At 39.2% G+C, this 20,384-nt stretch overlaps 4 protein-coding genes across 4 annotated transcripts in view; 1 reads left to right on the top strand and 3 right to left on the bottom strand.

Moving 5' to 3' along the window:
- Window positions 1-8,378, bottom strand: part of LOC131471881 (histone H1-like) — a 39,784-nt gene extending 31,406 nt beyond the window's left edge. Inside the window, exon 1 of the mRNA XM_058648676.1 lies at window positions 7,796-8,378. Within this exon, the coding sequence (XP_058504659.1) occupies window positions 7,796-8,332 (537 nt within the window). The 5' untranslated portion in view covers window positions 8,333-8,378. The remainder of the gene's footprint in view (window positions 1-7,795) is intronic.
- On the bottom strand, window positions 58-18,251 carry zgc:163040 (uncharacterized protein LOC100038789 homolog). The gene is made up of 5 exons (XM_058649240.1): window positions 17,917-18,251; window positions 10,094-10,105; window positions 6,465-6,478; window positions 4,399-4,743; window positions 58-1,248 (listed from the first exon to the last, which is right to left on the bottom strand). Exons 1-5 carry the CDS (start codon window positions 18,207-18,209, stop codon window positions 932-934), a joined length of 981 nt encoding a protein of 326 aa, XP_058505223.1. The 5' UTR covers window positions 18,210-18,251; the 3' UTR covers window positions 58-931.
- On the top strand, window positions 5,080-5,606 carry LOC131472255 (histone H2A-like). Its single transcript, XM_058649227.1, has one exon. The coding sequence runs from the start codon at window positions 5,081-5,083 to the stop codon at window positions 5,465-5,467; it is 387 nt and encodes a 128-aa protein (XP_058505210.1). The 5' UTR covers window position 5,080; the 3' UTR covers window positions 5,468-5,606.
- Window positions 15,192-16,037, bottom strand: LOC131472123 (histone H2B-like). Its single transcript, XM_058648998.1, has one exon. The coding sequence runs from the start codon at window positions 16,020-16,022 to the stop codon at window positions 15,648-15,650; it is 375 nt and encodes a 124-aa protein (XP_058504981.1). The 5' UTR covers window positions 16,023-16,037; the 3' UTR covers window positions 15,192-15,647.
- Window positions 18,252-20,384: the final 2,133 nt, after the last annotated feature.

Below are 20,384 nucleotides of genomic sequence, written 5' to 3'. Positions count from 1 at the left end.
TTATATATAACATATTAATTAGGTAGAAAAAGAAGAACAGATCAAAATACGTTTTGCTGTTGAACACACTCACTTTTTATTACTATTAAAAATAAATGCAAAGACAACCAGTCATCTGAAAAACATCCAACTGTCGGTGGGGAAAAAAAACCTGTTGAGTTGTGGTGGATGATATGAGCTTAACAATTACACAATATTCTGTTGTGATAAAGCAATAACAACATTTGTGACACTATTTCACATACATTTAAAATATGATTGTGTGTCTTGATACAGAATGATGTATAAACCACAATAAAAATATATATATTTTTAAACATACATTTAAATTTCAGTCTTCAAACACGTACATGGAGTTATGAGTTATGAGAACTTTGAATAAAAGCTACAGGACAAAGCTAGGCCTCAAATTGAATTTAAAGTAATGAAACAAACTATAGAGCAGTGGTTATCACACATTTACCACCTGAGAAAATATTGCGTTCTCTCAGTAACACCATTATCACTAACGTTAACATACTGTGGCAGCTACAGACTTTTCGCAGACGGTAGATTTATTCCCACTAAGATAATGTGCTCTCTTGATGGTCCTCTATCTCACATGCAGGGTATTTTCTACAGTCAAATTCCTCAGCTCTACACCAGATATATACAGTACAACGATAATTCCCGTTAAAGACCAGCCAGAGGAGACTTGTGAAACATGGATGAAATAAACCAAGATGGTGGGAGAGACGTTCACCATAATATTCTCAAACTATTAATGTTTATTTTAAATTGGTTGTCCCACGTAATGAATTTAGTGCATAGAAAATTATTATTATTATTATTATTATTATTAAGACATTCAGATGATTGAGCTCTCAGAGACAAAGTGGTTGGCTCTTAAAAGAGCCGTTGTTGTATTGTTTGATGTCAAAGTGAAGTGAGTTTAACCGCCGAAGCCGTACAGAGTTCTTCCCTGTCTCTTCAGAGCATAAACCACGTCCATGGCGGTCACAGTCTTCCTCTTTGCGTGCTCGGTGTAGGTGACAGCATCACGGATCACGTTCTCCAGGAAAACCTTCAACACACCGCGAGTCTCCTCGTAGATCAGACCAGAGATACGCTTCACTCCGCCACGGCGAGCCAGACGGCGGATGGCGGGCTTGGTGATTCCCTGGATGTTATCACGGAGAACTTTGCGGTGACGCTTAGCGCCTCCTTTACCGAGACCCTTTCCTCCTTTGCCACGTCCACTCATTTTTGCTTATCTAGAGACAGAATTCACTCAAAGATGTGATGAATAGACTGAGATTCACGGCTTTACAAAGTCTGTTTGAGGACCGAGTTGAAGACAGAGGCTTCATATTCTTCCTCTGTGGGTTTTCATGGTGGATAAAGGAGTTTATGGTACAGCAGCGCCCCCAACAGGAGAAGAGAGTCAGTGACAGAAGTCTCCCAAAATAAAACATTAAAAAGTCAGGGTTTATATAAAAAAAACACAAAAAACATGTGCGTCAGATAACAAAGAAAGACCACAAACTAAATTAAATAAATGAAAAAAAATATAAATATGATAACAAATACATGTGTTAAATAATAAGGCAAATTGTGATTTAAAAACATTCTGCAAGTTCATTTAAAAATAGGTAACTATGCTTAGAATGATTCGTAGTTAAATGACATTAATTATTTTTTTCAGAATCACTTATTTCCTTTTATATTTATTGTTGTATTTATCCACCCATTATGTTGATGACTGAGCATCATTAAACTATCCAGACATGAGTAATCAATTATGTCTGACAGGATAGTGAAAAATCAGAGCTGAGAAACTGGTGTTTAAAAATGAAATAGAATATTTAAAAAAAAAAAAAAAAAAAAGCTTAAAGAACTTCAAATAAACATGTCAAAGTAAGGTTTGAAGTTAAGAAAAAGCACCTGATGGTGAGCACAGTTTCACATGATGTGCAGCTTCAATCCTTTTTTCTTTATTTCCTTGTTGGCTTCTCCCTCTCCAGGGTTAGCAAATGCAGATGCTGCACATATTTGATTTGTACACTGAAATGACTGTGAACATTGAGTATGCAGTACATGCTAGACCTGTATGTGGTGCTGTGATGCTCCTACAGCATAAACAGAGATGTTCAGCATTGCAATAAAGGATGTGCACTTTTTGCAAACTTTAAAAAAATAAACAAGTAAATGTAACAATGTATACAATCACTGAAACACAGACAGAATGGACCAAGGAAAGAAAATAGAAGTTTCCATAAAGTGAATAAAACAAACAATTTCCCAACACAGGAGGATGGGACACGGTTGGTGTAGTGGTTAGCACTCTTGCCTTTGTGACAAATGAGACGAGTGAAGATCTGACATCATTTTCCCAAAATAGTGTATTGGTTGTCCACAGAAAAAGTATAGCACATATTTCATAGCATTTCAGTGTGGATAAAAACGCAGAGACGATTAAAAAAACTAGACTGGTTTTCATGTGGACAGCCCCTGAAATGAAAATGTCTGACCTGGGGCCCGTTTCAGAAAGCAGGTTCAACAAACTCTGAGTTAAAACCTTAACTCTAGGTTGACCAACTCTGAGCTGTCAAACTCTGTCAAGTTAAGCATGTGTGTTGGGAATGAAAAAAGCCATCATCAATGGAGCTTTGATACTACGATTCACCATGGCAACGGGTAAACAAAGAGCACAGCCTCTATTTTAATCCAATTGAGCAGAAACATTAACGCATGCCAATGACCATGACATTTATGTTCAACAACAGGAGTGAAGAGAGAAGTCAATAAATGAACACTATTACATTTTATACAGTGTAATCCACACATTCGTCATTTAACAGACTTCATTAATGATGATAAATGCTGCAGTCCAGTACATATGTTACATTTGAATTGATATTTATTCAGCTGTAACCTGACAGGGACAAATGCATGAGACAGAAACTGAAGATGAGAATATGGATCAAACTGATGAAACATAGTTTACTTATGGACCTATAATTATAAAGTCCAACTTAAGTGTCCATGTTCAAACGTTTTTGACTCTATTTTACATTACAAACATTTTGCTCAGCACTATTTCATGACTATATTCCGACGTGCAAACATAAACGCAGTCACTGAAATGCTGTCAAAGCACATTAGGATTTGTTTGCAGCTAGATCCATGTGTGTGTGTGGAGGTCGGAGGATTTGGCGATATGTGCTGACTTGAGGCAAGTAGACATACAGGCTTGTAATTGTAACCGTGCAGTTTATTATGTGTTTATTATTTTAAGTATGGAATTTATGTTGTCACCATTAGCATTTTTTTTTTAATATATCACATGTGATTGTTTGTGTTTAAGTTGTATTGTTAATTTTATTAATTATGTAATTTAGTCTTTAATGTTTTATTATCACTTTTAGTCTTTTGTTTTCTTAGTGTAATGCATTGGGGACCAGGTAAAGGGACAGATGGGAAAAAAGAGAGCCCTGCTCCACGTGAGATCATTGAGATCATTGTTATCTGTTGCTAAATAAAGTCTCGCTGTCCTCCCGAAATGGTGTCTTTCCATTTGAAGAATTAATTTCCTCTTTGTAAACCGCAAAAAACTACAGAACAAAATGTGCAAAAGATGAAACTCCACTCTATTATGTGTCTGAGGACTGGTTTACTATAGTGAGAAATGATGAAACTAAAATCAAACTAGTGGATGATTCATGGTTAAAGTTGTTTCACATAATTGATTCCTGTTCAACCTACAACACATGATAATAATTATTATGAAAATAACATGACCATATTATAACTATTGTACTTACCAAGTCATTACATTAGAAATGAGCAGCTATTACTATAGTATCATCTCCTATTATATGAAATGATCACAATATTCATGATGAAATTTAACCCATAAGGCAGTACTTCTCAAATAGTGGGGCGGCACAGTAAGTGTTATAACACAAAAATAACACTTGTTAATCAGCAGTTGGCATTCAGTAAATAAAGATCACATGACTTTATAAATGAAGTGACAATAAGACTGAAGTGAGGACACATCTCTATAAGAGGACTCTACTGTAACTGTGAATTTAAACAGTAATTGTGTTGGTGTTGACCAGTGATGACAGCTTTGATATTTGTGATACTATAACAAATAATATATTTGTTTATTCTTAATGGAAGACATTTTTTAACTGTTCAGTAACTTATATAAAAAAGAAATGATGAAATATGTTGAGGCAGCAGAGGACTGTTGTCTAGAGTTGAGAGTGAGGTGGCTCTTAAAAGAGCCGTTGAGGTGAAGGTTAGTGGAGCAGCAGCAGCGGGACAGAGTTTAAGCTCTCTCTCCACGGATGCGGCGGGCCAGCTGGATGTCCTTGGGCATGATGGTGACTCTCTTGGCGTGGATGGCACACAGGTTGGTGTCCTCGAAGAGGCCGACCAGGTAAGCCTCGCTGGACTCCTGCAGAGCCATGACAGCGGAGCTCTGGAAGCGCAAGTCGGTCTTGAAGTCCTGAGCGATCTCTCTCACCAGGCGCTGGAAGGGCAGCTTGCGGATCAGCAGCTCCGTGGATTTCTGGTAGCGACGGATCTCTCTCAGAGCCACGGTACCGGGCCTGTAACGGTGAGGTTTCTTCACGCCGCCGGTGGCAGGCGCGCTCTTACGCGCAGCCTTGGTGGCCAGCTGCTTCCTGGGAGCTTTACCTCCAGTAGATTTACGGGCGGTTTGCTTGGTTCTTGCCATGTTTCTGCTTGTTGCTTTCAACAGGAGAAAAAGTGAAGCACACACGAGCGACTCTCTGCTCTTAAACTGTGGGAGCAGCTGTGACACGGTGACGCTGCTTCAGTCCTCTGGCTCCTGATTGGTGGTGAGCGGCTCTTCCAGGAGCGCAGCGCCGCCCAGAGGAGCCCGAGACCCCGCTGCTTATTGGACAAAAGTGGCTTGAAAGCGCAGAGGGTGATCCCCCCCTCTGCTGCTCTGCTCTGGTTGGTCTGGCAGGAGTCTCCGCGCTTTCGTGGCCATATAAAGGAGGGTTTGCGCTGTTTGAGTCACACTTTCTCTGAGTTTGTCAGAAAAATCTAGTAAAAATTAACCATGTCAGGAAGAGGCAAAACCGGCGGAAAAGCCCGCGCTAAGGCAAAGACTCGCTCCTCTCGTGCTGGACTCCAGTTCCCCGTCGGTCGTGTTCACAGACTGCTGCGCAAAGGCAACTACGCTCACCGTGTGGGTGCCGGCGCCCCCGTCTACCTGGCCGCTGTGCTCGAGTACCTGACCGCTGAGATCCTGGAGCTGGCTGGAAACGCCGCCCGCGACAACAAGAAGAGCCGTATCATCCCCCGCCACCTGCAGCTGGCCGTCCGCAACGACGAGGAGCTCAACAAACTCCTGGGCGGAGTGACCATCGCTCAGGGCGGCGTGCTGCCCAACATCCAGGCTGTTCTTCTGCCCAAGAAGACCGAGAAGCCCGCCAAGTCCAAGTAAACCACAACAACTTCACAAACAAAAGGCTCTTTTAAGAGCCACACACTCACTCTGAGAAACTGCTCATCCTCGTTTAAAATACAGCAAAACTGTCAATGTCTCTGAAAATATGAAGATATTTATCATCATAAACTTTAGTACATAAAACTTGCATTTTCAATTTAATTAGTCTCGTCTAATATTGTAATTTGAACGAAATATAACGTTAAATATCCTGTCAAGATATTAAAACCGAATGTACACAAGGAATAACAGTCAGATAATGTAGACGATAGAATTGACAATAAAGACTTGCTTCAAATGTCTGAAGTAATAAACAAAACCTCCTAAAGTGTGTAGCAATACCTGTTGCTTGTAACTTTGTCTCATTGTATATGATCAAATTTAAAAAAAGCAGCATCATGTATTATGCAATTTCACTGTTCATTTGTAGGTAAACAACATCGTACATCATCACAAAGGCTCTTTTAAAAGCCACACACTCACTCAACTGATAAAGAGCTGCTCCTCATCAACTTGCTTAATAAGAACATGTATTATATTAACAATTCATATAAAAACATATAGTCATATATAATGCGTGTCTCACCCTTTTGAAATCAAGTTATTAATGACAATAATGAATGATTAGGATCCACATCATCTATTCATCGGTCAACAAGACTGATCATTGCTGAAGCCTCTCACTACTCTGTATTTATGTTCATGTACAAATGACTATTGTGATGCTTTCAAATATGTGAGGTAACTTCAGTAACTTCCTAACTTGATTCATGAAAGTTCTGAGTAAAGAACAGTGATGCAGTAATGAACGTTATTGTTATTGTTAATAATAATTAAGTAGCATCACTACATTAACAAATATTAACAATAAATAACTTCAGGTCCCGTGTTTTGTGATACTTCTAGGAACTACTTTTGTATTATTATTGACATGTAGTCAATTTGGTTGAAATACTTAGTAGACAGACTGTAAATATGTGTTATAATATGTAACAAGAGTTAACATGTCTATTAAAGATACATTACATTTCATTTCATTTTGATAACTGTGTGGCTTTAGTGAACACAATAACTCTTGTAATTAAAGAAAATTGCATGTGTTTGAGCAAAAGGCTCTTTTAAGAGCCACACACTCACTCTGAGAAACTGCTCATCCTCCTCTTTAAAATACAGCAAAACTGTCAGTGTCTCTAAAAATGTGAAGATATTAAACGTTCTGAACAGCATGGTCATTTATAGGGAAACGCAAAACTTATATTTTGAATTTGTACTTAACATTGTAGATAGTTAATTCTTCTTATTACTTGTCCAGAATACACATGAGGAATAACAGCCAAGCAATGTATGTAATTGGGACATTTTGTAGTTCAGATTTTCTGTATCTTCATATTTATACACATGTATACGTTGTTAGTAATCTTACTGTACATGCATTACAAATGACAAGAAAGACTAGTTTTAAATGGTGTAAATTATGTAAAGCTTTAAATATCTGACGTAATCAACACAATCATTTCCTAAACCTTGTAACAATACTACACGTGTAGCTTGTAACTTCTCTTTACATATTACAAACTCGTTTTATGAACGTTCTCAGTGAAATATGAACCTAATGTGATAAAAAATAAACCAGCATACTTTATTTTGTAAATGTATTTTCACTGTTCATTTGCAGGTATAATTATGTTGATGTTTATTAATAATGATATATAATAAACATCAAACAACATATTCCATTTACAATATGTGATTGATGATGTCATGCATCATTTTATATGTACATCAAATACACTAAACTACAGTAACACAGTGGGTAAGTGGGTAAGTAAACACATTAACACTTGATTAAATCATTAGGATGAGACTGATACAATGAAGACGGAAGTGAATAAAGCAATTACTACTTTGTACTCCTAAAAACATGTAATTAATTTTAAGATATTTTGTACTGTATATTCAATGAATATAGACATCAGCTTATATATTTACACAAAATACTATATTATAATTATCATCGTAATTATTATGATTATTATTATGATTATTAATAATAATAATAATTATTATTATTGTTATTATTATTATTATTATTATTATTATTATTATTAATAATAATAATAATCATAATGATAGAGAATATGGCTGAGCTCTTTCAGTACAAAAGTGTGTGGCTCTTAAAAGAGCCTTTGAACAGGATGGACATGTCTCAGTGAGGACAGCTCACTTCTTCTTGGCTGCGGTCTTCTTCACTTTGGGTTTGGCGACCTTCTTGGCGGGAGATTTCTTAGCTGCTGGAGCCTTCTTCACCACCTTCTTCGCTGCCACCTTCTTGGGGCTCTTGGCCGCCACCTTCTTGGGGCTCTTGGTCGCCACTTTCTTGGGGCTCTTGGCTACTTTCTTGGCCGCTGCAGGTTTCTTCACCTTCTTAGGAGACTTTTTAGCAGCTGCTGGCTTCTTAGCCGCCGCTGCCTTGGGCTTTTTGGCCACTACAGGTTTCTTGGCGGCGGGCTTCTTGGCTTTAGGAGCGGCCTTCTGTGCTGGCTTCTTGGCTTCCACCTTCTTGTTGATCTTGAAAGAACCGGAGGCCCCGGTTCCCTTGGTCTGGACCAGAGTTCCGTTGGTCACCAGAGTCTTGATGGCGGTCTTGACGCGGGCCTTGTTCTTGTCCACATCGTAGCCTCCGGCAGCCAGAGCCTTCTTGACAGCGGCCGCTGACACGCCGCTCCTCTCCTTGGACGCGGCCACGGCTTGAACGATGAGTTCCCTGACGCTGGGGCCGACCTTCTTCGGCTTGGGAGCCGCCTTCTTCTTGGCTGCTTTCGCCGGGGCGGCGGCGGCGGGAGCTGGAGCTACTTCTGCCATGATTCGTGGTTTCTAAGTTGAGCTCAGACTGACAATGATCGCAGTGAAAGAGAGCGGATTCTTGGAGAGCACACAGAGAGGAGGCGGTAGTTGAACGCGACATGAGAACCGTGAAGACTCAACTCAGCCGCGGCTCCTATGTGCAGCGTGAACACCGGGACACTTGTGTTTTCTCTTCACTCACAAAAGAGTTTCAATGAGTGTGTGAGAGGAGCTGGAGGCTCACAGTGAACGGAGTCCATAGCGGACTGGTCTCTCTTCATATTGAAGTCATGAAGAGCTCTGATGTTCTCTGTGTTTTCTTTGTGGAGCAAACGAACCTCCGCTGTTCACCGCGGTGAGCAGCGCTGCTCGGCGGCTTTTCACACTCGTTTCTCTCCTAAAAGCAGGTGAAAACACCAGAGTTTCACCAAAACCTGTTTCTCGGCTGCTGCACACGTTTGTTCACAGAGTCCGAGTCAAAACAAGCAGCTGCTGATGATCACTGTGTAATAAAGTGCACTTATTGTGCAGCAGCAAACACACTGCTGATGGCCGAGGCTCATGCTGAAGTTCACACACAAACTTCTGTCACAGCTGTGAACTGAAATGACAACAAACCTCAGGCAGTGATGACTCTCTCTCAATACGTTTATAGTTTGATGCAAATAATCTGCATCTTCAGTCTTTTTACTACATATTTATTATTATTTCACAAAATAATATCACAACGCCTCATCTTCTACAGTTTGTTCCAGCTGTGATTTGTCTGGATCATGTTCTTGGAACATTGTTATGATTCTCTCTGCAGGTCTCTACTGTGAAAATATTGACCTGGTTACATATCAATACTTACATACAAATACTATGTAGTTTTGCTTTAAATTTATAACAAACACAATTTATTTGTGTTTGTGTAGTGAACACAATAACTTTCTATACCTCATAATAAATGATTAGTATATGTGTTGCTTGTATCTTAAATAGCAGCAAAACTAACTCTAAGTGCATTTTCACTGTTGATCTGCATGTATGACTTTGTTGATGTTTATTAATCATGATGTAGAAAACATTAAATTACTCAGGTATTAAATGGTTTATAACTACCGTAGCTGCAGCTTATATTCCTTCAGTTATGAAAGTTTACTCAAAGTGATTGCTGATGTCATTCATCAGTCTGAGACGTTAAATACAAGACTCTGGTAAAGGTTTGAAGAGTTCACCTGTGAAGTATCTGAAACAACATTGAAAAATAATAAATAAATGTCTAAATGTGTACAATAAATAAACCACCTCCTCCATAGTTGCTTTTAGTGGTAATGCAGTAGTAATCAGAGTTGGAGGAGCTAATCTGTCTGGTCAGTTCTTCAAATGGTGCAAGAACAGTGATTTTTTTTTCTTCAGTAAAGCCTACTGGTTAGCCATAAGGGTCACTGGCAGGTCGTGATCAGCTCCATATGCTGCAATTGACCGCTTCTGCTCCAGTAAACTCTCGACCACATAGAAGGTACTGTTCCACCACGTTGCTACGTCTTGGTGCAGACGTTTGGTGGGCATTTGGAGATCTTTTTGAATATCCTCCAGGCGTGTAGTAGCCAGTGGCGAGTGTTTAAAATGTGCGACTATCTTCCTACCATTCGCCAGTGCGCCACTCACACTTCTCTATGACAGTAGCCCTTCATGCACCACAAGCTGGAGAGTGTGGGGGAAGCATCCCAAAATTGGTACATCCATCTCGTCCATGGCTTTCTTCACGTTGCTAGCGTTGTCGCGCAAAACAACATGGACGTTGGACTTGGGGATTTTCCACTTTACTAGCATCCCCTAATTGCATCGGCAATTAATGTGCCAGTATGTGATCCTCGGAACTCGTTGGTGTGCAGCACTGCACTTTGAGGTGTAAATGCTGTCTCTCTGTCCACCCAGTGTGACGTTAACTTAGTAAAGACATGGGGCACACGTCGGAGGTCCAAATGTCAGTGGTAAAGCTGATTGCATCCACGTCTTTCAGCATACACGAAATGTGTTCCCTAACTGTCTCATATAATTTGGCTAGCACAGTTTCGGAGATATGTTTACGACCTGGCAAACAGAACCTTGGCTCCAAATGCTCCATTAAGCATTTAAATCCCACATTTTCGACGACAGACAGGGGTTGGTCATCCAGGACAATAAATTCCAAAATTTTGTCTGTTATCTTCGTCGCTTTTTGGCTGTCTTTGGGGAATTTATCAAAACGCTTGAAGTCACCTTCCAGAGTTTGCTGCTGCAGTTTGTCCCTCTTTTCCCCCTTAGCTTTAGAAACGTTAAACTCTTCGTGCTCTTTAGCGTGACGCGTCTTAAAAAGTTTAATCAAGTTGCTGGTGTTAAAACTTGCAACAATCGTGCCACCCCTCGAAATTGTGTCTTTACAGATGTTACATGTCGCCGTCTTACTTGTGGGAGCCTCAACTGTAAAATATTGCCAAACCGCCGACATGATGCGCCAACTTAGCTCCTTTTTCTTATTTAACAGGTGTCAGGTGTCAGTTGATCAATTCTTCTTCACCCCCTAAAACAGCAGCTGCCAATGGCAGCACAGCGCAACTGTTTTAAGAGCAGCGAAAAAGAACTGTGTCAGAGCTAACGGAGCTAACCAGTAAATTACATGGTATCGGATCAGTGCCTGGACTCCAGTAATCGCCGATACCAGCATTTTCGGCAGTATTGGAGGCTTTTCCGATACTAGCATCGGAGGCTTTTCCGATATTGGAAACTCTACTTTAAACGCTTAACATCAGCGGCTGAAGTGAGCGCTGATATGCCTACCCCCGACAGAGTACAGGTCTCCACCCAGGATTACCCCAAGAATAAAAAAAAGCAAAATAATAAATGTGTGCCTGACGGAGAGGCTGAAACCAACCTAGCTGGACTCTCTCTTAACTGAGGAAGGCCAAAGTTGAAATGACAACCGGAAACAGATACAGGAAAACCTAACCACCTACTCATTTGAGAAACTTGATATATTTCCCAGATATTAAGGATCCCGGAAGCCCCCAATATGTAACGTCACTGGCTTTGGGTCAGGGGAGAAAGGACAAACACATAAAAATAATGACCCAGGAGGGAAAAAGAGGGCAACAGCCGTTAAGAATCCAAAAGAAAAGGTGTTACTTTATTTAAAGTAAATGCTGTTAATGTTGACATTAAATGAACTTAAAGCGCTGTTCTCCAAAAGAAAAGGAACAAAAGAACCAGGGTACTACAAACGACAACTACAAGGAGCAAACATACAAGCTAGAACATACTACAGCAAAGTAAATACCCTGCAAAAACACCATCCTCCAAAAACAACGGGCAATTTTGTGCCGTTGAAGGAGACGAGGCCTTTGAAGACGTTTTTTTTGTTCATAAAACCCTTCTCTCTCAGATGCCGTCTAATGGTTATGGGACTGCAGTTGGCACCAGTGACAAGCTTAATTTGGGCCGAGGATCGTCCCGTGTCTTGACGGACAGCCATTTGGATCCTCCGGGTCAGGGCCGGTGAAATTTTTTTACGTCTACCACTTGACTTTTTTCTTCCATAACCCTCTGGATCTTTTAAAAAGTTTAAAATTACTGTCTTACTGCATCCAAACTCACAAGCAATGGCATACTGCGAGAGGCCTTGCTGATGCAGCTCAACAACCCGACCGCGTTCAAAGAGAGAAAGCTTTTTTGCCTTTTCCATCAGGTGGTCATGACAGTGTGGATACCTGACAGAAAATGGCACTGAATTCACATTTTTGCGAAGATTTAGGCTTTTAAAGGCTGGTCTTAAACGTTTGATCAGCTGATGAACAGCCTATTTCAGTTTAATGGTTGTTTGCAGTACATTGCTTACTCAATGTTGTGTTGTCTCACTCCCATTTCTTCTTTTTGCATTTTGAAGCACTACTTAGAACCTTCTTAAGATCCAACAGTGCAAAATGTAAATTCTTGCAATTTTTCAACTGGCCTAAACATTTTGATCAGGAGTGTATATACAGTGGGGCAAAAATATATTGAGACACCCACCGATTGTGCAAGTAGTCCCACTCAGAAAGATGAAAGAGGTCTGTAATTTTTATCATAGGTACACTTCAACTGTGAGAGACAGAATGTGGAAAAAAATTCAGGAAATCACATTGCATGATTTTTAAACAATTTATTTGTATACTTGATAGGAAAAGGTCATCAAACAGAAAATCATCTGTTTGATGACCTGGCAGTTGTTTTTTTCCACCAGTAATGTGGTGTGATGAGTAATTATTCACTAATGAATGACGTGGAGCTAGCTGCTAACGAGCAATAATCAGAGACGTTTATGTTGCTGTATTGCTAATCTGCATTGCTAATCCCTGTTGTATTTCTATGTCTAAGTTGTGCTTTATGTTCTAATCAGTCAGTATTGTGTTGTGCTTGTATTGCAGCAACCACACACCCTCACACAAACTTGGATAAACAGCTTGAACTGTATTAAAGGACTCTGCCTCTTATTAATGCACACATGAGAACAGTACAACAGTGTCCTGACCGGACGACCTGAAGTGATTGCTGCCACCTAAGATCCTTATAGTCTGTCATACAATCGTGTAAGGGTGCAAATACTCACAACATGTTGAAACGTGTCAACCCAGCATGGCATTAAGTACCAAGAATGTCATGTGTTTGACCGCCTGCGTACGAGTGCTAACGTTTCTGGTCAAAGCGTTGACGATGGTAATGTAACTTTACTAACGTTTATAATAAATATCCTGCATTACCACACTGTCGCCTTGCAACTGCAAGCAGCATACACAGTTTTTATTAATAAAGCCAAGCTGCATGTAAATGTTTCCCGGTTTAATGAATTTTAGATGATGAGATGATTAGATTACATAAGAATTGCTGATGTTCATTAAGTGTACTGTGACAAGCTTACAGTAGCGTTATTTTCATTTGAAAAAAAATGCAGGCATACATGCCTATTTATCTAAAGTGGATGTAGTTATGTTCACTGTTTCATTTACATTGTATATCCCTTTTTAGAAAAGGAGTGTTGTTAAGCAATAATTTTAGTGAAATCTGGTATAAGCTTGCAGTAAATTACATAAACAATGTTATTGTGGCATAAATGACTATTTTTCTAAAGATGACTTGTAAAAAAATGAATTGATGAATTGTGAAAACAATAGATTTTTTCTCACCAAGCTGCTTGCTTATTGTTCTATAGCTCATCCCAGCCTTGTGCAGGTCTACAATTTTGTCTCTGGTGTCTTTAGCGTGCTCTCTAGTCTTGGCCATCGTGGAGATTGGAGTCTGACTGTTTCAAGGTGTGGACAGGTGTCTTTTATAACCAGTTCAAACAGGTGCCACTAATACAGGCAACGAGTGGAGGATAGAAGAGCTTCTTAAAGAAGAACTTACAAGTGTGGCAGAGCCAGAATTCCTACTTGTTTGTAGGTGTCCAAATATTTATTTTTCGCAATAATATACAAATAAATTGTTTAAACATCATCCAATGTGATTTCCTGGATTTTTTTTCCACATTCTTTAACTCACAGTTGAAGTGTACCTATGATGAGGCTTAAGCACTTGGCGCCAATCATACTTGGTCTCACCAAACTGCAGCAGCTTCACTCAGCTCACCAAGACAGAGGGTCAGGTGAGGCTTTTCACCCTCCTTTGATTTACCTCCACTGATCTCTCACCCAAGACTCCTGTTTGCAGGGGGTGGAGAGTCAATCTAGAGACAAAAAAAGACACACCCACACAGATGCACCAAACAAGCACTGAAGCTGTAACACTGATGAAACTCCACTCTAACTATGAGGCTGTTCAAAGAGGACTGGTTTACTATATTAAGATATTATCATCAAACTAAAAATCATACTAGTGATTTTAGTCGGGGTCTGTTGCATGAAACTAGGATAAAGGATTAAGCTATGTTGCTTATCATTGCTGAACTTAGCCTCAAGTCGGTTGCAGGAACGCAATGGTGCATACGTTACCATGGTGATTTATTCTTTAGCCTGGTCCAGGCTAAACAACAGGATATGTTAATCCTGCTACTCAATCCGGCCAATTAGCTGTTAATCTGATCATAAATAAATGTGTTTCACACGTTATTCATGATCTCTCTGGAGTTTTATTACCCTGCATTAAAATATTACAGTGATGACATGTGGTTCCATGTCCTTTTAATTCTTATTAGTCTTGAATGATTGCATGATGACTGATGTTCGTATTTGATGAAAACATTTTTATCGTGATTATTTGTGCAGATGTTGAGATGATTAGAAACAGCTGAGGTTGTAAAAGTGGTTTCATTCAAGTCAGTGACGAGAGCAATTATATAAAATACTCATTCATTCATCTGTGTTTGTGTCACAATGAAGTTTTACATGACAAAACTGATTCTTCTGACAGGACACAGTGTCTTCATGAGATTAGTGATTAATTATCAAGTGATCGTATACAAAATTCAAATAGGATACATAATGTCAAGGGGATGATTTAACCAGGCAAATAGATTTTCAATGTCTAATAATGCTCCTCTCATGTGCAATGTAGTGATGCCTTCAGTGATGACAGTTTACTCAAAGTGATCGATGATGTCATATCAGTCTATGGTGTTAAATATGAGTCTCTGCTTTTGAAAATAAAACATTAAAAAATAAATCCTGTGCTACTTTCTTTATAGGGTCTTCTTCAGAGCTGTGGACTGATTAAAAGACTTAATTGTGTCTGACTTTAATCTAGTTTAGCTTCGGTGTTGCATTTACATCATAATCAGCAAAAAAATCAGACTCATTATGAGGAGAACTATATAATCGGATTATTGTTTCATTATAAATATAAACTTTTATTTTACTTTTCATTTTGCAAAATGAAGAATGATTTGTGTCATTAGTGGTAGTGAACATTTGACCATTCATTCATTATTTATAACAACTTTATGTACAGAGAACATCACCTGTTTCCTAACGCACAATTCTCGTCTCTCTGAACAAGTCTTTGTTTCTTTCACAAACTGGAGGCAGATCAGTGACACAGTTAAGTCTGTGCAGTGATAACACATGCAGGCAAACAGATACAGTAATTTAGTTACTAAGACCCATTTCCAATATTCAAATCCTTCCAAACATCACAATGTGTGATAAGAAAGACACACATTGCATGATGTGTTGACTTAGGTGAACTTAATGTCATGCTAACTCACTAGTTAACATTAAAATACATTATTTGGGATAAGGTGACACACAGTATAAAGATCATAGTAACTCTCTTAGATAAAGTGTTTGGCTCTTAAAAGAGCCGTTGGGTTGATGAGGTTGTTGCAGTCCGAGCAGTGTGTTTACTTGGAGCTGGTGTACTTGGTGACGGCCTTGGTTCCCTCGGACACGGCGTGCTTGGCCAGTTCACCGGGCAGCAGGAGACGCACGGCGGTCTGAATCTCCCTGGAGGTGATGGTGGAGCGCTTGTTGTAGTGAGCCAGGCGAGACGCCTCACCGGCGATGCGCTCGAAGATGTCGTTGACGAACGAGTTCATGATGCCCATGGCCTTGGACGAGATGCCAGTGTCGGGGTGGACCTGCTTGAGCACCTTGTACACGTAGATGGCGTAGCTCTCCTTCCTGCTCTTTCTCCTCTTCTTGCCTCCTTTGCCGGCGGTCTTAGTCACGGCTTTCTTGGAGCCCTTCTTGGGCGCTGACTTGGCGGCTTCAGGCATCCTGACAGTTCAGACAGATGAATGAGTCGTAGAAGGCGGAGGAGACTCTACTTATAAAGGCTCCATGCAAACACCACTGTGTGCTCCCCCTCCTGTGATTGGTTCAATCTCTCACTGTGGTTGGATGAGGGGGAGATAGTGTTGTCTTTGTTTGAAACACACTGGAGACATTTTAGAAACAAATACATGATACATTTTATTCAAGAAACAAATCGTAACTGTCCTTCAGTTCTTCCTTCAGACATGTTTCTGCTTCAGTATCTTCATGATTATTAATTATCTTTATCAAAGGACGAAAAACATTTGAGAAACAGAAACTCAGTGAATCATGATGATCAAACCTCTGGTAAAAAGAAGAAGAAATTATTTATAATCTTTTTATCCTTTCAGTTCAATGTGAATGTGATGCCTTCATGTCAATGTATTACAGTGTTGTTATTGTTAGACTTATATTAATGAGATAAATACAAGAATCAGACAAATGTCTTAACTTTTAAGAGTTATTATTACTACAAAATAATCTACCTATATCCATTTATATATAACATATTAATTAGGTAGAAAAAGAAGAAAAGGTTGAGGACACACAACAGATCAAAATACTTTTTGCTGTTGAACACACTCACTTTTTATTACTATTAAAAATAAATGCAAAGACAACCAGTCATCTGAAAAACATGCAACTGTCTGTGGGGAAAAAAATCCTGTTCAGTTGTGGTGGATGATATGAGCTTAAAATTACACAATATTCTGTTGTGATAAAGCAATAACAACATTTGTGACACTATTTCACATATGATTGCGTGTCTTGATACAGAATGATGTATAAACCACAATAAATACATATATATATATATATATATTTATTTAAATTTCAGTCTTCAAACACATAAATGATATTTAATTAAATAATTACTTAAGAGAACTTTGAATAAAAGCTACAGGACAAAGCTAGGCCTCAAATTGAATTTAAAGTAATGAAACAAACTATAGAGCAGTGGTTCTCACACATTTACCACCTGAGAAAATATTGAGTTCTCTCAGTAACACCATTATCACTAACGTTAAAATACTGTGGCAGCTACAGACTTTTCGGAGATGGCAGATTTATTCCATTACATTACATGTCATTTAGCAGACGCTTTTATCCAAAGCGACTTACAATAAGTGCATTTAAACATTTGGGTACAAATAAGATCTAGAAGTAAGAGCTTCAAGTTGCCGAAACTATAAAGTGCTAGTCGTAAGTGCGATATATAAGTTTTTTTTTGTCGTCGTCTTAGTCAAGGTAGAGTCGGTAGAAATGTGTTTTTAGTCGGCGGCGGAAGATGTGGAAGCTTTCCGCTGTCCGGATGTCGATGGGGATCTCGTTCCACCATTTGGGAGCGAGGACAGTGAACAGTCTTGAGTTCTGCGAATGCCTCTGCGATCCTCTCAGTGAGGGGGCAGCAAGCCGGTTTGCCGATGCCGTTTGTAGCATGGAACGCAAGCACTAGAGTCTTGAAGCGGATGCTATTCCCAGTTAGATAATGTGCTCTCATGATGGTCCTCTATCTCACTCGAAGGTTATTTTCTACACAGTCAAATTCCTCAGCTCTACACCAGATATATACAGTACAAAGATAATTCCTGTTAAAGACCAGCCAGAGGACACTTGTAAAACTTGGATGAAATACAGCAAGATAGTGGGAGAGACGTTCACCATAATATTCTGAAACTATTAATGTTTAGTTTAAATTGGTTGTCCCACGTAATGGATTAAGCGCATAGAAAATTATTATTATAATATGACAGTCAGATGATTGAGCTCTCAGAGACAAAGTGGTTGGCTCTTAAAAGAGCCGTTGTTTTGTTTGATGTCAAAGTGAAGTGAGTTTAACCGCCGAAGCCGTACAGAGTTCTTCCCTGTCTCTTCAGAGCATAAACCACGTCCATGGCGGTCACAGTCTTCCTCTTTGCGTGCTCGGTGTAGGTGACAGCATCACGGATCACGTTCTCCAGGAAAACCTTCAACACACCGCGAGTCTCCTCGTAGATCAGACCAGAGATACGCTTCACTCCGCCACGGCGAGCCAGACGGCGGATGGCGGGCTTGGTGATTCCCTGGATGTTATCACGGAGAACTTTGCGGTGACGCTTAGCGCCTCCTTTACCGAGACCCTTTCCTCCTTTGCCACGTCCACTCATTTTTGCTTATCTAGAGACAGAATTCACTCAAAGATGTGATGAATAGACTGAGATTCACGGCTTTACAAAGTCTGTTTGAGGACCGAGTTGAAGACAGAGGCTTCATATTCTTCCTCTGTGGGTTTTCATGGTGGATAAAGGAGTTTATGGTACAGCAGCGCCCCCAACAGGAGAAGAGAGTCAGTGACAGAAGTCTCCCAAAATAAAACATTAAAAAGTCAGGGTTTATATAAAAAGAAACACAAAAAACATGCGCGTCAGATAACAGAGAAAGACCACAAACTAAATAAAATAAATGAAAAAAAATATGAATATGATAACAAATACATGTGTTAAATAATAAGGCAAATTGTGGTTTAAAAACATTCTGCAAGTTCATTTAAAAAATAAGTAACTATGCTTCGAAAATGATTCGTAGTTAAATGACATTAATTATTTTTTTCAGAATCACTCATATCCTTATATTTATTGTTTTATTTATCCAACCATTATGTTGATGACTGAGCATCATTAAACTATCCAGACATGAGTAATCAATTATGTCTGACAGGATAGTGAAAAATCAGAGCTGAAAAAATAAATTCAAAATAAATTGAAAAAAAAAGCTTAAAGAACTTCAAATAAACATGTCAAAGTAAGGTTTAAAGTTAAGAAAAAGCACCTGATGGTGAGCACAGTTTCACATGATGTGCAGCTTCAATCCTTATTTCTTTATTTCCTTGTTGGCTTCTCCCTCTCCAGGGTTGGCAAATGCAGATGCTGCACATATTTGATTTGTACACTGAAATGACTGTGAACATTGAGTATGCAGTACATGCTAGACCTGTATGTGGTGCTGTGATGCTCCTACAGCATAAACAGAGATGTTCAGCATTGCAATAAAGGATGTGCACTTTTTGCTAACTTTAAAAAAAAAATAAACAAGTATATGTAACAATGTATTCAATCACTGAAACGGAGACAGAATGGACCAAGGAAAGAAAATAGAAGTTTCCATAAAGTGAATAAAACAAACAATTTCCAAACACAGGAGGATGGGACACATGGTTGGTGTAGTGGTTAGCACTCTTGCCTTTGCAGCTCGAACCCCAGCTCGAAGGGGTTTTGTCTATATGTGTGTCCAGGGTGTGACCCCGCCTATCGCCCTCTGTCAGCACCCCTGTCAGAACAAACTGTGCAAAAGATGAAACTCTATTATGTGGCTGAGGACTGTTTACTATAGTGAGAAATGATGATGAAAAATCAAACTAGTGGATGATTCATGGTTAAAGTTGCTTCCCTACATTGGCACATACTTGTTGTTTCGTTTTTTTCAGTGGGGGAGAGGCTGTATTTTTTTAGCCAGCGCTAGACCAGTTCCACAAACTTTCTTCTTCAAAGATCCTCAATCAACCATCTCCAATAGCACTAGCTGTTTGCTAACAGACTAGTAGCTACTTCCCTCAAGGAGTGAAGGGCTGTTTGTTGCTTTCTGGCTGCTCTTCTCTGGCTGATACGACATTTGCTAAGTTTTGCTCAGCAAACACTGCTCTTATTGAGATGAGTAGCAAATGAATCCCTATTGATTACTGTTTGTTCAATGGTGTGACTGAAAAGACATGACTATAAAAGTCATATAAAATGGATTTAACATGAAATGTTTGCTGTGGCTGTTCAAAAGGTGATTACTCATCAACCTGCAACACATTAAATTCTTATTATGAAAATAACATGAGTGTATTATAACTCCTGTACTTACGATGTCATTACATTAGAAATGAGCTGCTATTACCAAAGTATCACCTCCTATTATATGAAATGATCACAATTTTCATGATGAAATTAAACCCATAAGAACACATCGTGACAAGGGTGTGACAAGACATGTTCAGGAGGGTGCTATTAAAAAAAGAGACATTGGTGTGGGTTCTTATGGAATAATGCAAAACATTAACACTTTGTCAATCAGCTAAAAATATGAAGATATTAAACGTTATAAAGAGTATGGTCATTAATAATTGAAATACAGCACATAAAACTTGATAAAACGAAATATAACGTTAAATATCCTGTCCAGAATACACATGAGGAATAACAGCCAAATAGTGTATGAAATTGTGACATTTTGTAGTTCAGATTTTCTGTATCTTTTGTCCTCTTCATATTTATACACATGTATACCTTGTTAGTAATCGT

This window comes from Solea solea, chromosome 1 (genome assembly GCF_958295425.1).
Source record: "Solea solea chromosome 1, fSolSol10.1, whole genome shotgun sequence".
Taxonomy (NCBI): Eukaryota; Metazoa; Chordata; class Actinopteri; order Pleuronectiformes; family Soleidae; genus Solea; species Solea solea.
This window is presented reverse-complemented; position numbering and strand designations above follow the sequence as displayed.

Excerpts from the sequence above, each read along its gene's own strand:
- LOC131472255 (XM_058649227.1), top strand. The coding sequence starts at position 5,081 with ATGTCAGGAAGAGGCAAAACCGGCGGAAAAGCCCGCGCTAAGGCAAAG.
- LOC131472123 (XM_058648998.1), bottom strand. The coding sequence starts at position 16,022 with ATGCCTGAAGCCGCCAAGTCAGCGCCCAAGAAGGGCTCCAAGAAAGCC.
- zgc:163040 (XM_058649240.1), bottom strand. The coding sequence starts at position 18,209 with ATGAGTGGACGTGGCAAAGGAGGAAAGGGTCTCGGTAAAGGAGGCGCT. Across the intron at positions 1,249-4,398 it reads CTTCGAGGACACCAACCTGT|CAAAAATGAGTGGACGTGGC; the intron begins GTGCCATCCACG and ends TCTCTAGATAAG.